We start from the raw sequence: 15395 nt of genomic DNA on the forward strand, positions 1-15395 counted from the left end.
GAGTGAATCAAGAATAATTCCATCCAGTTCCTCCATACTGCCATTCAGTGATGGTTGTGATGGATCACGTCCAATCTGGAGCCTGCCCTCAATGCCCAACTCTCGCATCAATCCCTGACCTTTCTCCACACCTCACCTTCCTCCCCTGGCTCTGTGAGATTGCTTGATCCACAGGCTTGGACTCCACAGCCATTCCATGAAGCAAAGACAATGGTAACTATATCTCAGAATGCCCGACCCTCTGACAGCTCAACACTGCCAAAAGAGTTGTTAACTTTCACAACTCCAAAAATTAGAGAACTATACTAACATTTCTGAAAAGGGCTAAATCAAAAACTGTCTAAAACATAAAGAAAGCACAAGTAGGTTTTTTGTGTACACAGTGATTTGTGTTCCTGGTGGCAACTGGAAGTCCCCAAAACATCCCCAAATTTCCCAGCATCGCCAGTTCACTCATCCAAGAACAGAAATCTGGGCCCTCTTTCCAGAGTGAATCAGTGTCAAATGGTGTCCCAGTGCCCTTTTGGACAAGAACACTGTCACAGAAAGAGAGAGGGGCGAACACCTCCAGTATCCAACAACAGCACTGGTTCATCAAATTATCTCTCATTGACAACACTAATGCTTGTGGGAATATACTGTGCGCAAATTGGCAGCTATATTCGATACATTAGGTACTTCTCTGACTGAAGGGAACAGTGAGTCAAATGGAGTGCACATTCTACTTTCCCAATATGAAATACATCAACACACCAGTGCACAAAACAAAATTACTACCTAACACTTAGAACATATTTTTGTGAGTTGCCTTCAGAGCCTCATTTCCACAGATACTCTCCTACACAAGTATTCCCTCTGTTTCCCCTACCAAACCCTCTCTGCCCTTAAAACACACTTCCTTTCACACTTTCCCAGTTCTAAGGTTGCAGCCTGAAATATTAACACACTCTCCAGAGATGCTGCCTGTGTTTTTGTTTTGAAACTAACACCAATTCATTGGTTCAGTAATGTTGAGAAATAGGTGACAACCGTCAAAGATATTCCTGAAGTAATCTCATTGCATTTTATTTAAATGACAAATAAGGCTAACACCCTAAGATACTGCACTGCAAATCAAACAAGAATTCACAGCAAAATAATCTGATGCCATAAACCCTTGGCTCAGAGGCAACAATATTGTGTCAGGAACACCCATTAACATCTGCGCCAAAAACACACTGTCTGTTACATCGGCCACTGTCTGTTACTATGTACAAAGTTTGTCCATGGTTACCAATCTATTGTTTTCTGGTGTTGGTCACAGACTGACCTTTGAGTAACAGATTAATGGTGTTCTCCTGAATCAGTTACACAATCCATTAGTTATCCAAGTCAGTTATAGTTGTGCATCGAAACAAAGCTCTGTGTGGGAAAACGTGCCCATACATCAGGCCTTGGCATTTAACTATGTAAGTGTATGCAATGGTCTGTATAACATCTTCAGTGGGTGGGAGCAGGCAGAGAGGGTAGATGAATGAGGTGTTGCCAAGCAGAAAGAGAAGTCTTTCCCATACATAACTTTCTAGAGAGAACACTGTGTTGTATCACTGAGAAAACAAGGAACAGAAGCAGAAAATGTTCAGCTGTCAGGTAGCATCCGAGGAAAGAAACACAATTAACCTGTAAAATCAAAGATCCATCATCAGATCTGGGAACGATATAAACAAGGTGTTTTTAAATTCCAGGGAAGTGAGAGAGGAGTGGATGGGACAATGGGAATCTCTCTGATAGGGTGAGCCCAGTGCTATCTTGGTAATATACTAGTTATCAAGCCATCTAGTTGAATAAACTTAGTGGAATAAACAGAAGTGTCACTCCCTATCACATAAACACAAGAGATTCTGCAGAAGCTGGAAATCCAGAGCAACACACACAAATTTCTGGAGGAAGTTGGGTGGCATCAATGGAGGGAAATAAACAGTTGATGTTCCCGGCTGAGACCCTTCATCAGGATTGGAAAGAAAGGGGACAGAAGCCAATATTTTCCCATTCAACCAGAGGATGCAACATCTACCTTCTAACCTCTTCCTTTCCCACAGTCTAAGGACCTGATTCATCTTTCCGGGTGAAACACTGATTCACTTGCACTTCTCCCAACCAACTACATTGCAGGGGATGCTCAGAAAGTGATCTCTTCCATAGTAAGGGAACCAAAGGCAGAAGGGTGACTACATTCAACAGTTACAGCTAATTCAGTCTCTGTATAAGGAATGTCAGTTCTGCTGTGGATTATCCATCTGTAATATTAACCCAATCGCTGTATCAAACATTGGTTAAGCCACAGTTGGAGTATTGTGTGCGGTTCTGGTTATCACATTAGAAGGAGGGTGTGAAAGCATGGGAGAAAGTGAAGAAGTGGCTTACCGCATTGCCTAGATTAGAGAGTATTACTATAGAGAGAGGTTGAACAAACTTGGATTGTTTTTTCTGAAGCATCAGAGCCTAAGAGGTGACTTGTTAGAAAAATGTGAAATTATGAGAGGCATAGATACAATAGATGGTCGAGAATATTTATCAAGACATAAAAGTCAAATACTTGAGGGCATAACTTTAAGGTGAGAGGGGGAAAGTTTAAAGAAGATTAGTGGGCAAGTTTACTTTTATACAGAGAGTGGCTGAAACAGGATGTCAGGGGTGGTGATGGAAGAGGCTGAGATGGTGGCATTAAGAGGAATTTACGGATGTGCAGTGGAGACTATATTGACTGGCTGCATAGCAGCCTGGTATGGAAACACCAATGCCCTTGAATGGAAAATCCTACAAAAAGTAGTGGATATTGCCCAGTCCACAATTGGTAAAGCCCTCCCAGCTACCTAGTACATCTCTATGAAACATCCTTGCAGGAAAGCAGTATCCACTGTCAGGGACCACCCCACCGCCCCCCACCCCTCCACCACCCACGACATGCTCTTTTCTCACTGCTGTCATTTGGAAGGTGGCACAGGAGCCTCTGGACTCACACTACCAGGTTCAGGAACAGTTATTACCCTCAACTATCCGGCTCTTGAACCAAAGGGGATAGTTTCACTCAACCTCATTTGCCCATCTTTGAAATGTTCCCACAATCAATGGAAACGCTTTCAGGGGCTCTTCATCTCATGTTCTCAATATTTATTGCTTATTTATTAATTACTATTTTTCCTTTCTTTTTATATTTGCACAATTTGTTGTCTTGTGCACTCTGGTTGAAAGCCCAAGTTGGGGGGTCTTTCAGTGATTCTGTTGTGGTTATTATTCTATGGATTTATTAAGTATGCCCACAAGAAAATGAACAGGGTTGTATATAGTGACGTCTATGTACTTCTAATAAATTTACTTTAAAACTTTGAAATTCCACAACAACTAATAAAGCTTTCAAGCTCAAACTATGCAAAAGAATGCACAACTTCTACATTGGCGCTTGTGTCATGAATCCTACTTGGTTACTATCTTGTCTAATTACAGGCTACCTTATTTTGGCTAGCTTGTTGTTTGTTGATGCATAGACACAGTAGAATTTTGCTATCTGTGTCACAGGTCAGTGTAATAGCAACCCTATCATGCCCCCAAAGATCCATCAAAGACCAAAACAGAAGCAGGGAGCCCACTCCATACATAATTCACAAGATGATGTACATTTCCAACCGTCCAAGCCAGCCACTCCAAGTCCAAATTCCCATGTGTTTCCAGATGTAGGATGTCAACCCTAAAAGATAACCGTGAATTTACCTCCATAGATGCTGCTTAACCCGCTGACACCATGTGGTTGGTAGGATCTTAGACGGTGACAAGGAGGCATACAGGAGTGAGGTAGATCAGTTAGTTGAGTAGTGTTGCAATATACTCGCACTCAACATCAGCAAGACCAAGAAATTGATAGTGGAATTCAGGAAGAGAATGTTGGGAGAACACACATTAATCTTTACTGTGTCTTTAACAGTGGAAAGAGAGGTCCGCTTCAGGTTCCTGCTCTCAATATCTCACAGGATCTACCCTAGGCCCAACATACTGATGCAATCATGAAAAACACACATCAGTGGCTCTATTTTCATTTGGAGTTTGAGCAGATTTGGTATGTCACCAAAGACTTAAATTTATAGCTGGATGGTGGGGAGCATTTTGACTGGTTGCATCACTGCTTGGTGGAAGCTCTAAAGCACAGCTCCTTACCAAGTCCTGTTCATCACACAATATCCAATCCAGAATTCTACAAATTCCTTCTCGAGATCCAGCACCAACCTGATTTTTGCAATCTACCTGCATACTGAAATCCCCTATGACTATTGTAACATTGCCCTTATTATATGCCTTTTCTATCTCCTGTTGTAATTTATATCCCACATTCTGGCTATTGTTCAGGGTCCCATCTGGTTCTTTTTACACTTGCTGTTTTTAAACTATACCCACAAGGATTCTATATTCTCCAATTCCACGTCAGCTCCTTCGAAGGATATGATTTCATTATTTTACCAGCAGAGCCACCTCACTTCTTCTACCTGCCTGCCTGTCCTTTCAATACAGCGTGTATCCTTGGATGTTAAGCTCCCGACTATGATCTTCTTTCAGCCATGACTCAGTCATGCATACATCATTCCAGCCGATCTTTAAATGCACTGCAAGTCAGGTTATTCTGTACATTGTGCATTCGAACGCAACACTTTCAATCCTGCATTCAACACAGTTTTTAATTTTATCCGCCTGTTTCACTTCAACTCACTCCACTTATTCATCTATACTTTCATCCTATTCCTGTCCTGACAGGTACATGGTACTGGGAGTAATCCAGGGATTACTACCTTGGGGGTTCTTCTCTTCCCTAACTCCTTATACTCACTGTGCAGGACCTCTTCCCTCTTTCTACCTGTGCCATCCGTGCCAATGTGCCAACTCCACACTTGATTGTCATTGAGAACATCTCGGTTTGGAGACTGAAGTCCCAGAGCACAAGCCTATATTTCTGGATAATTTATTTTAAAATGAGATTTAATTGTTGATTAATAAATCTGCAACCTTGCAACACAACACAGTAGAAACCAATCATAACAGCACTTCAGTTAATGAAGTTTAACAAAAACACTTGCCTCTTCCAGCAGACGTGTCACGGCATCTATATCATTGTATGTTTTAGTCATCTGGCCCACTCGTTCTGCGCACAGGACTGCAAAAGGAGAGAGGTAAGCTATGAACATCAGCATTAGCACATGCATGCATCACCTGTTCCCATTCACTGTCACAGGTTCAAAGGGTGGAAGCTTAATTGTCTTCAACTTATTGAATTAAGCTAAAGTAAACCAAACAAAATGAATCATTCACAGATTATTTTAAAAACAAATACACATAATGAATTCATTACAAATTGAATTATTTGCTCTCATGAAAAGGAAGTAAATACCACTGGTTCAGTCAGCCAATAGAAATGAGTTGGACACACACCAGATGTATAACCACAGCCAAGCAAAACAGGGCTGTCTGGGTGGTAATACAGCTGTAATGAACCAGCTTGAATCGAATCCTGGATGCTGTCAGTGCAGAGTTTGTTTACATGCACTTAACTGCTCAAGTTTCCTCTGGGTGCTCCCGTTTTCTCCCATAGCACCAAGTCAGGCTGGTGGGTTAATTGGCTACAGTGAGTTACCCCTCGTGTAGGTGAGTGGCAGGAAAATCAAGGATTACAGTCTTGTGTGAGAGAATAGTTTGTGGGTGATGGGGTGATCCTGATGGGGTGGCTCAGAAAACGAACGTCATATGTCACGGGAAAAGAAAAGAATGAAATTGAAGGGTGTGAAATAGAAAATAAGCACCATTAACAACAGGGGTATACTGCTTTAAGAGGAAATAAAAACAATTTTGCATTACCTCCTGTATATTTTGGCTTTCTAAATTCAGGAATTAATACAAATGAAGCTCCTTTAACCATAGGAAGCAGTATAGTGCAGGTTGATCAAACTAAGGGGCAAGGTGTGGGAAGGCTTTTATCTGCCAGGGGAGTTAAACACCCTGACTGGGTGGATTTGGATAGCATGCTTCTGGAAGATTTCAGAACTTGGGATTACTTCTTACAAATAAGGGGTCACCCACTTAAGAAAGAAAAAAGGAAACTTTCTGCCAGCTTCTTCTGGAACTTTTTATCTCAAAGGAGGAAACCAACACAGTCACAGGGCGAACATACAAACTCCATTCAGACAGCAGAGGGAAATGAGCGTGGGTCACTGGTACTGTAAGGAGTTGTGCTAACCACTGTGCCGCCCAATTCCCATAGATAGGAGTGTCAAGCCGAAATTACAGTAGATCAGTTCTGACTTCTCTAAATGATGGAGTAAGCTTGAAGGGCCCAGTGGCTGGGTCCAGCTACTAACCCATATGGTAACTTGTTTGATAGAAAATGCAGAGATTCCTTAGTCCGCTTTGTAAAGGGAAGCATGAAAGTAAGAGCTCCAACATGCACAGTTCAACATGTTGATTAATAATGCAATTGCCACATCTATATGTGGTTCCAGGGTGGTGGAATCAAGATATGTCTCTACCAAAGGAGGTGTAGGGTGCTCCTTCCCTCTGCTAGCCTGCAGGTCACCCTTGGGCAAGGAGTAGCACAAGCCTAGCCCCCACCCCCCGGTCAGGGTCACGTGCAGCTGTGGGAGCAGGTGGTGGATGTTCGTACGAGCAGCCGGTACGTATCACAAGTCCTGGTCATGTGACCACTGACGCCAGGCAGACAATCTCTAAAGAGCAACACATACAAACTGCTGCAGGAACTCATCAGGCCAGGCAGCATCTGTGGAAAAGAGTAAACAGTTGACATTCTCTGTTTCTGAATCTCAGGAGTATTGATAATGGCTGGAGTCACCCATCTTTTAAAGACACTGCCCAGAAAGGAGGCAATGACAACCACCTCTTTAGAAAAGTTTGCAAAGATCATGGTCATGACGGGAAGCACACCATTCAACCTGCCAAGTTCATGCCAACCGTCAAGGGCGGCACGGTTGTGTAGTGGTCAGCAGTACCAGCAACCCAGGTTCAATTCCCGCGCGGTCTCTAAGGAGTTTGCACGTCGTTCCCATGGCCGCGTGGGTGTCCTCCGGTACCACCTATCCCACGCCGTTCCCATGGCCGCGTGGGTGTCCTCCGGTAGCACCTATCCCACGCCGTTCCCATGGCCGCGTGGGTGTCCTCCGGTACCACCTATCCCACGCCGTTCCCATGGCCGCGTGGGTGTCCTCCGGTACCACCTATCCCACGTCGTTCCCATGGCCGCGTGGGTGTCCTCCGGTACCACCTATCGCACGTCGTTCCCATGGCCGCGTGGGTGTCCTCCGGTACCACCTATCCCACGTCGTTCCCATGGCCGCGTGGGTGTCCTCCAGGCACTCTGATAGGCTGATCGATCATTGTAAACTGTCCCGTGACTGGGCTCATGTTAAACCAGGGGACTGCTGGGCAGCGTGGCATCTCAATAAATACATAAACATACATCAATCCCGGTTCATTTCCCCACATACACATCAGTTCTACTCTTCTATAGAGAATGGACAATTTACAGCAGCCAATTTACTTGTCATCCCATACATCTTGTAGTGGGAGAAAATTAGAACACAGGGACATGTAAAGCAGTGCAACGGATCAGGTGATTGTAGAGAGAAAAAACCGAAAAGACAATCGAACCAAATCTGATCCCATCAGAGAGAACAAATTAGCTGAAATTGATGCCGAACCAGAGAAATTCTAATATGCCCACAGAAAATGAGGTGCTGAGTTTCATTATAACAGGAAGATGCAGGACGACATGCTGAGACTGTCAAAATAGGAGGGAGTTGGAGAATTCAGGTGACTTCTTGTTCCATTCTCTGCTCATTCGTACCCTCCTTTTCCCAATTCTGACTAAGGCTCTTCAAACCGAAACCCTGAAATTTTCACTTTCCACCAGATTCTGCCTAATCTGCTATTTCCAGCTTCTTTAATATAAATTACAGATATTCCATTCTGTTTGTTGACTGTTGTAACAACTTAATAGACTTATCTGAGCATGAAAATCCTGTCTTCTAAATTTAAATCTGTGCCAGGCTAAGCTCTCATTTTAATTGGATGAACAGGTCTTGATAGGACAATTTCGTATTTCATTGACCTACTTCCAGGCTGCATTCTGCCTCAGAATACTGTGTGAAAATAGGTTAGCAAATAGTAAATGTCCGCATTAGAAACCTTCTTATTCAAAGTCAAAGAGCAACACTACCCTTCAATTAGAAGATATACATATCTCTCTATTTTCATCAATCCTTCATTCAGCAAACAAGACACTAAAAATCACATGAAGAATTTCACTGAAATTGATCTGAAATACAGCTGAAAGTAAAAGCTGTTTCCACATTTAATTTGACTAAACATATAACTATGGAGTAGAAGCACAAGCATCTGGTCCCTGCAGCCTGTTCACCATTTGGTTAAGATCATGGTCCACCTGACTGCAACTTCAATTAGGTATTCCTATTTACCGCCAGTAAACTGGAGGTGAAAAATTAAGAATAGATGAACTCTGCTTTAAATATCTTCAGAAGATTCTCTTCATGAAGGCCAGTGGAAGTAGAGCTCCAAAGACTTGTGACACTTAGAGAAAACATTTCTTCTCCTCTGTGTTAAACAGATGTCCTAGACGGTTCAGATGGCACCAATAATGGCAAGTCTTTCTGTGCAGCTCCTATGGGAATCATCAAATATTCCCATTTAGGGCTACAACAAGTGAAATCCACAATCACAGCCACGGGAACTCCAGTAAGCGCATCATTTTAAAATGTTTTAAAAAATCCACTGATACTCAAAATTGAATCCTGGACGACAGACACGATTCACGAGTGCAGTTCTCCTTTAAGAAAATGGAGGTTTCTACCTTCTTGAAAAGGACAACGATCATATCGGTGCCCAAGAAAAGCAGGGCAAGTTGTCTCAATCATTATTGCCCAGTTGCACTCAAATCAACTGTGATGAAGTGCTTTGAAAGGTTGGTTATGGACAGAATCAACTCCTCCCTAAGTGAACCTGCTACAATTTGCCTATTGCCACCACAGTGGATGCAGTCTCACTGGCTCTCCACTCGGCCCTGAATCACATGCATCAGGCCATACTCGCATCAGGCCGCTGTTTATTGATTACAGCTCAGTGTTCAACACAATCATACCCTCAGTTCTAATTATCAAGCTCCTAAACCTGGGCCTCTGCACCTTCCTCTGCAACTGGATCCTTCACTTTCTTACCAGGAGACCAGAGTCAGTGCAGATCAGAAAGAGCATCTCCTCCTCACTGATAACCAAGACTGGCACACCTCAAGGATGTGTGCTTAAGCTCACTGCTCTACTCTCTCTGTGCCCATGATGGTTTGGATAAGCACAGCTCAAACACCATCTACAAATTTGCCAACAACACAACTATTGTTGGTACAATTTTAGATGGTGATGAAGAGGCGTACAAGAGTGAGATAGATCAGTTGCTTGAGTGGTATCTCAACAGTACTGTTACACTCAATGTTTGTAAGACCAAGGAATTAATAATGTACTTCAGGAAAGGGAAGCTGCAAGAACACTCACCAGTCCTCACTGAGGGATCAGTGGTTTCAAGTTCCTGGGTATCAAATACCTCTGAAGATCTTTCCTAGGTTCAACATATTGATGCAACTACAAAGAAGGCACGTCAGCAGCTATATTTCATTCGAAATTTGAGGAGACTTGATATGTCATCAAAAACTCTCGCAAATTTCTACAGGTGTAAGATGGAGAGAACCCTAACTGGTTACAGCGCCGTCAGATATGGAGGGGCCACTGCACAGGATTGGTTTGCTACAGAAAGTTGTATACTCAGTCAACTCCATCATAGGCACTAGCCTCCCAGCATTGAGGACACCTTCAAAGGTCAATGCCTCAAAATCGAGGCATCCATCCATCATTAAGGACCCCTATCATCTAGGACATGCCTCCTTCTCATTGCTACCATCAAGGAGGAGGTACAGGAGCCCGAAGACACCCACTCAATGTTTCAGAAAAAGCTCCTTCTCCTCCGCCATCAAATTTCTGAATGGACAATGAATTCATGAACTATTCTTTTGCTCTCTTTTTCACACAACTTATTTAATTTATATACTATATATATTACATTTTGTAGTGTAATTTGTATTTTTATTATTACATATTGCAATGTTCTGCTGCCTCAAAACAATAAATTTCATGACATATTCCAGTGATATTAAACCTGATTCTAATTCCTCTTACTTCTAAACAATGAATCCTGGTTCTGGATTCTCCAGAGTAAACACCATCCCCAAAGTTTCTTTTGTTTCATCCAAGCTCCTTCTTACTCATCCAAACTCTAACAGAAACAAATGCCCTGGCCAACATTTCTTTGTGATTATCCACCTACATCATACGTCAATTGAGGAAACATTCTCTTATCTGCTTCCAACATCTTAAGCAGACCAGTGCTGCATACAAGACTCCAAATTTAGTATCACCAATTTGCGACGTAACCAAAGCATAACAACCCCTCTCCTACATTGAATTACCCAGGATCGGTCCATTAGCTTTGGTTTCCACTTGGAACACCTATATTCTTGCCTTTTGCAAATCATACTCCTGCAACACCCAGACCTTTCTACATCTCAGAGTTCTACAATCTCTATTTCAATAACTTAACTATTTTTCCTAACAAAGTGGACAAATTCAAATTTTTCACATGGCCACATCTTTGCCTATTCAATATCCCTATGTAACCTCCATGAGTTCCCTTTAGAACTTTTGTTCCTGCCTATCCTGGAGTTACCAGTAGATGTAGCAATCATACTTCTGGTGCATTCATCCAAGTCACTTATACAAATCAAAAAAGCAGGGATCCCTGTAGCACACCATTTATTGCATCTTACCAACCAGCAAAAGTCCATTTATGCCTACAATCTAGTTCCTCTTAATCACCATTCTTCCACTTGCACCAGTATGTGACTTCTTAATGGCAAGAGCTCTCATTTGACATTACAGCTCACCTTATCCCCTCTGGAATTCCACGTATCACACACCTACCAGTTCCCTTAACTCACTGCATTGATTATTTCAAAGATTAACGCTGCGAACTGTGCAGTTTATTAAGTGATAAGGAGATTCCTGTATATGTCAAGATGGGTTGTTTAAAGGACTTAAAGACGCATTTACACAGAACAGCCACATCAGAGTTTGAAAATGGGGGTTTAATCTGAGTTCGGGTATCATGGATCATTGGACTTGTTCCTGTGTTACACTGTTCTAGATGAGAAATCGAAAACATTTTCCCCAATTGTCATTTACATCCAAATAAAGAACTTTTTAAGATTGCATCCAGCTTTAAATGATTTCCTTTCTATTAACTGGTGTGAATTAAGAATCACTCTCTCTGAATATCTGAAACGGACAGCCATGACATATCCACTTCTTCAATTCCATTTTTCCATCTAATCCTAACATCTCTGATTTTAGCATTGAAAATATTAATCATTTGTGAGCAATAATTATCTCACACTGTAGAAATGTACAGGCATTAACAATCCAGGTGATTTCAGATGATAAGAGTACAAAAGGGTTTCCTTGGTATCTGCCTGATTCCTTCAAAAGTTTGAGGACAACAGTGTTGCAAATCACAAAGCAGTAAATGAAGTGTGGCTCAAGGGATCTAAACTACACTGATTCAAATATCTCTACACCTTCTTATAAATTTACAGAGCTTGAAATTCAATCAGCTCTTGCTTCCAATTATAATAGATTGTAGCTGTAGTGTTAAGAACACCTAAGATCCTAAACTTTAATTCATTCATTAATCCTTAACATTCATCCATTTGGGTTAGGCTACATTCATGGTACGGGTGTGGAAAGAGGTAAAAGTATCCAGGAAATAAAGTCACAAAACCTAAAGGGAGAATGAAGGTGGTGTTTCAATAAAACTCCTTCACAAAGCAACACTCTTCACAAGAAATTTGCACCACAGAACCCTGAGAAACAATAACATTTCAGATAGCATTTCATGGGAAGTAGAGGTTAAGGCACGGCTTAAAATACAAAGTTCAAAGTAAATTTTATTATCACAGCACTTGTATACAATCCTGAAATTAATCTTCCTGTGGACATACTCAAATCTATAGAATAACAACTATAACAAAATCAATGAAAGACCAGAGTGCAGAAGACACCAGATTGTCAATACAAAAAGAAGGTATAATAATAACAAATAAATAAGCAGTAAGTATTGAGAACACCAGATGAAGAGTCTTTGAAAGTTGAGTCCATAGGTTGTGGGAACATTTCAATAATGGGGCAAGTGAAGTTGAGTGAAATTATCCTCTTTGGTTGAAGAGCCTGATGGCTGAGGAGTAATAACTGTTCTTGAATCTGGTGGTGTGAGTCCCAAGGTACTTGTACCTTCTTTCTGATGGCAATAGAGAGAAGAGAAGCATGTCCTGGGTGGTGGAGATCCCTGATGATGGATACTGCTTTGCTGCAACAGCGTTTCATGTTGATGTGCTCAATGGTGGGGGGATCTTTACCGGCGATGAACCAGGCTGGATCCACTACTTTTTGTAAGATTTTCCATTCAACATCATTGGGGTTTCCACACTAAGCTGTGACGTACCCAGTCAATATACTCTCCACCGCACATCTATAGAAGTTTGCCAAAGTTTGAGTTGAAATGCCAAATCTCCACAAGCTCCTAAGGAAGTAGAGCCAATGCCATGGTTTCTTTGTAATTGCACTTATGAGCTGAGCCCAGCACAAGTCCTCCAAAATAATAACACCTAGGAATTTAAATTTGCTAACCCTCTCCATCTCTAATGCTCCAATGGGGACTGGCTCATGGACCTCTGGTTTCCTTGTCCTGAAGTCTATAATCAGGTCCTTGGTCCTACTGATATAGTGAGAGGTTATTGTTATGACACCACTCAGCCAGATTTTCAATCTCCCTTCTTTATGCTGATTCATCACTACCTTTGATTTGGCCCACGACAGTGGTGTGATCAGCAAACTTGAATATGGCACTGGAGCTGTGCTCAGCCAATCAGTTATCGGTGTAAAGCGAGTAGCGCAGTGGACTAAGCACACAGTGTTGTAGTGCACCTGTGCTGGTGGAGATCATGGAGGAGATGTCCTTGCCAATTGAACTGACTAGGGTCTGCACGTGAGCAAATCCAGGATCCAACTGCACAAGGAAGTATTGAGGCCAAGGTACTGGAGTTTTGAGGTGTTGATGGTATTGTATACTGAGCTATAGTTGATAAAGAACACCCTGATATATGCACCTTTGCTGTCTAGATGTTCCAAGGTTGAGTGAAGAGTCAGTGGGATGGCATCTGCCGTGGACCAGTTGCTCTGGTAAGCAAATCGGAGCAGACCCAAGTCACTCCTCAGACTGGAGTTAACATGTTCCATCACCAACTTCATCAGCGTGGATGTAAGTGCCACGGGACGCTCGTCATTGAGGCAGGTCACCGCGGTCTTCGTAGGCGCCCGTATGATTGAAGGCTACTTGAAGCAGGTGAAGAGTTTAAAAGATTTCAGTGAACACACTAGCCAGTTGATGAGCCCAGATCTTTAGTATGTGGCCAGGTACCTATCTGGGCCGGATACTGTTTGTGGGATGCTTAGCTGTGTTAGCCATCAGGTGAGAGAAATGACAAAGACACAAGAAGTGAGAATGATCACCCAAAGTTAGGTCACGCAAGAAGAAAGAAACACAGATACACGCACAGCACAAAGAACAGCGTCGCACTAACCACTATTGGGGCTCCTACGGTAACGTAGTGATGCACACGGCGCTATTACAGCTCGAGGTGTTCTGGAGTTCAATTCCGGTCCCATTCTGCAAGCAGTCTCTGTCCTCCTGTGGAATGTGAGAGTTTTCTCCGGGTCCTCCTGTTTCTTCCCACTGTCCAAAGATCCACTGGCTAGGTTAATTGGTTATTGTAAATCGTTAGTGATTAGATTAGGGATAATTGGGGGTTGCAGGGGCAGCATAGCTCGAAGGGTCAAAAGGATCTGCTCCCTGCTGTAACTCTAAATGAATAAAGAACATCTCTTGTCCAACAGAAGTATGAAACAGTGACAAGAGTCAACCATTCATCCCTTTATAAGCTGTCTGTTCTTCACCAGACTGCTTTTTTCCATTCCACCCAGTTCCCACATTCCTCACTTCCCTCAGTGTCCAAGAATTTAGCACAGCCAGGTCTCCCTGTCAAGTCTTTATTCTTTTTCATGAAGACTTTGCATTTTCACAGTATGGTATAAGTGTATGTATAAAATGTGTAATTTAGATTTTGGGTAACACACAAAATGCTGTGGAAGCTCAGGTCAGGCAGCACTCTCTGGAGGGGAATAAACAGTCGACAATTCGGGTTGAGACCTTTCATCAGAACTCAAGAAAGGTCTCGGCCCAAAACATAGACTGTTTATCCTCCTCCATAGATGCTGCCTGACCTGCTCAGTTCTTCCAGCTTCTTGTGTGTATTGCTCTGGATTTCCAGCATCTGCAAAATCTATTGTTTATATTTTATGTGTTACCTGGATTTACATACTTGTGATCTTGCTGTAAGCAAATTATTCATTGTATACACACCTCACTGTACCAATGCACGTGACAACAAGTTCGACCTGCAGCCACACTTAATCCTTCTCCGTTTAGCAAATATTATGTTTAAAATATATTTTATTTTTTATAAAAATAATCCCAGATATACTCTTTCATCTTTTTGTGCAATGTTCTTCTGTAAACCTGTTTGCCTTACCAGTTTTGTCCACCAAGACACTCGGCTACACCCTGCCACCCTCCCACTCTCCCGCCCCCACCTTTTATAACTCATTACCATGGATTTTATTTCAGAATGTTAAAAATCTGCTGAGAACTAGCAGACAAAGAACAAGTAGTCAACAGCTCTCATGTTACAGGTGATCCATTACTGATATCTACCCTGACCAGGAAAGAGCAAATTCAAACACTGAAACCAGTTGGGAATGGATCAAATTTCTTAAAAGTTATTACCTTTCTGAAATGAGCCCAGGTCCCAGCAGGAAGCTCAAATCATGTTAATAAAAAGCTGTAGATGGAAACTCACACCTGGCCCGCCCTGGTTGATAGATTCAGTCCAAATGGCTCCAAACAATATTGTTTGTATGATTAATATCACATGCAAAAAGCCCAAGATATTCAAACTGCAATATCCAAATAAGATAAAGCCCTGCACAACTAAATCAGATGAAACAAGCCAAAGGTTTTTTTTTAGTTAATCTGCAATCTTCACTGTCGGGGAGGGGAATGGGAAAGGATGGGGGTGGGGTGGTAGTGATGGCTTTGTTTCATTTGGTGCAGCCTCCCTTTCCTCTCCAGTATTT

The 15395-nt window shown here is 42.2% G+C and overlaps 1 protein-coding gene across 8 annotated transcripts in view; it reads right to left on the reverse strand.

Annotated features, from left to right (window-relative positions):
* Window positions 1-15395, reverse strand: part of trak1a (trafficking protein, kinesin binding 1a) — a 261339-nt gene that overhangs the window by 37894 nt on the left and 208050 nt on the right. For all 8 annotated transcript variants that reach the window (XM_072283783.1, XM_072283779.1, XM_072283781.1 and 5 more), the window contains one exon: window positions 5100-5176. In XM_072283783.1, coding sequence (XP_072139884.1) covers window positions 5100-5176 — 77 coding nt within the window. The remainder of the gene's footprint in view (window positions 1-5099; window positions 5177-15395) is intronic.

This window comes from Mobula birostris, chromosome 19 (assembly GCF_030028105.1).
Source record: "Mobula birostris isolate sMobBir1 chromosome 19, sMobBir1.hap1, whole genome shotgun sequence".
NCBI lineage: Eukaryota > Metazoa > Chordata > Chondrichthyes > Myliobatiformes > Myliobatidae > Mobula > Mobula birostris.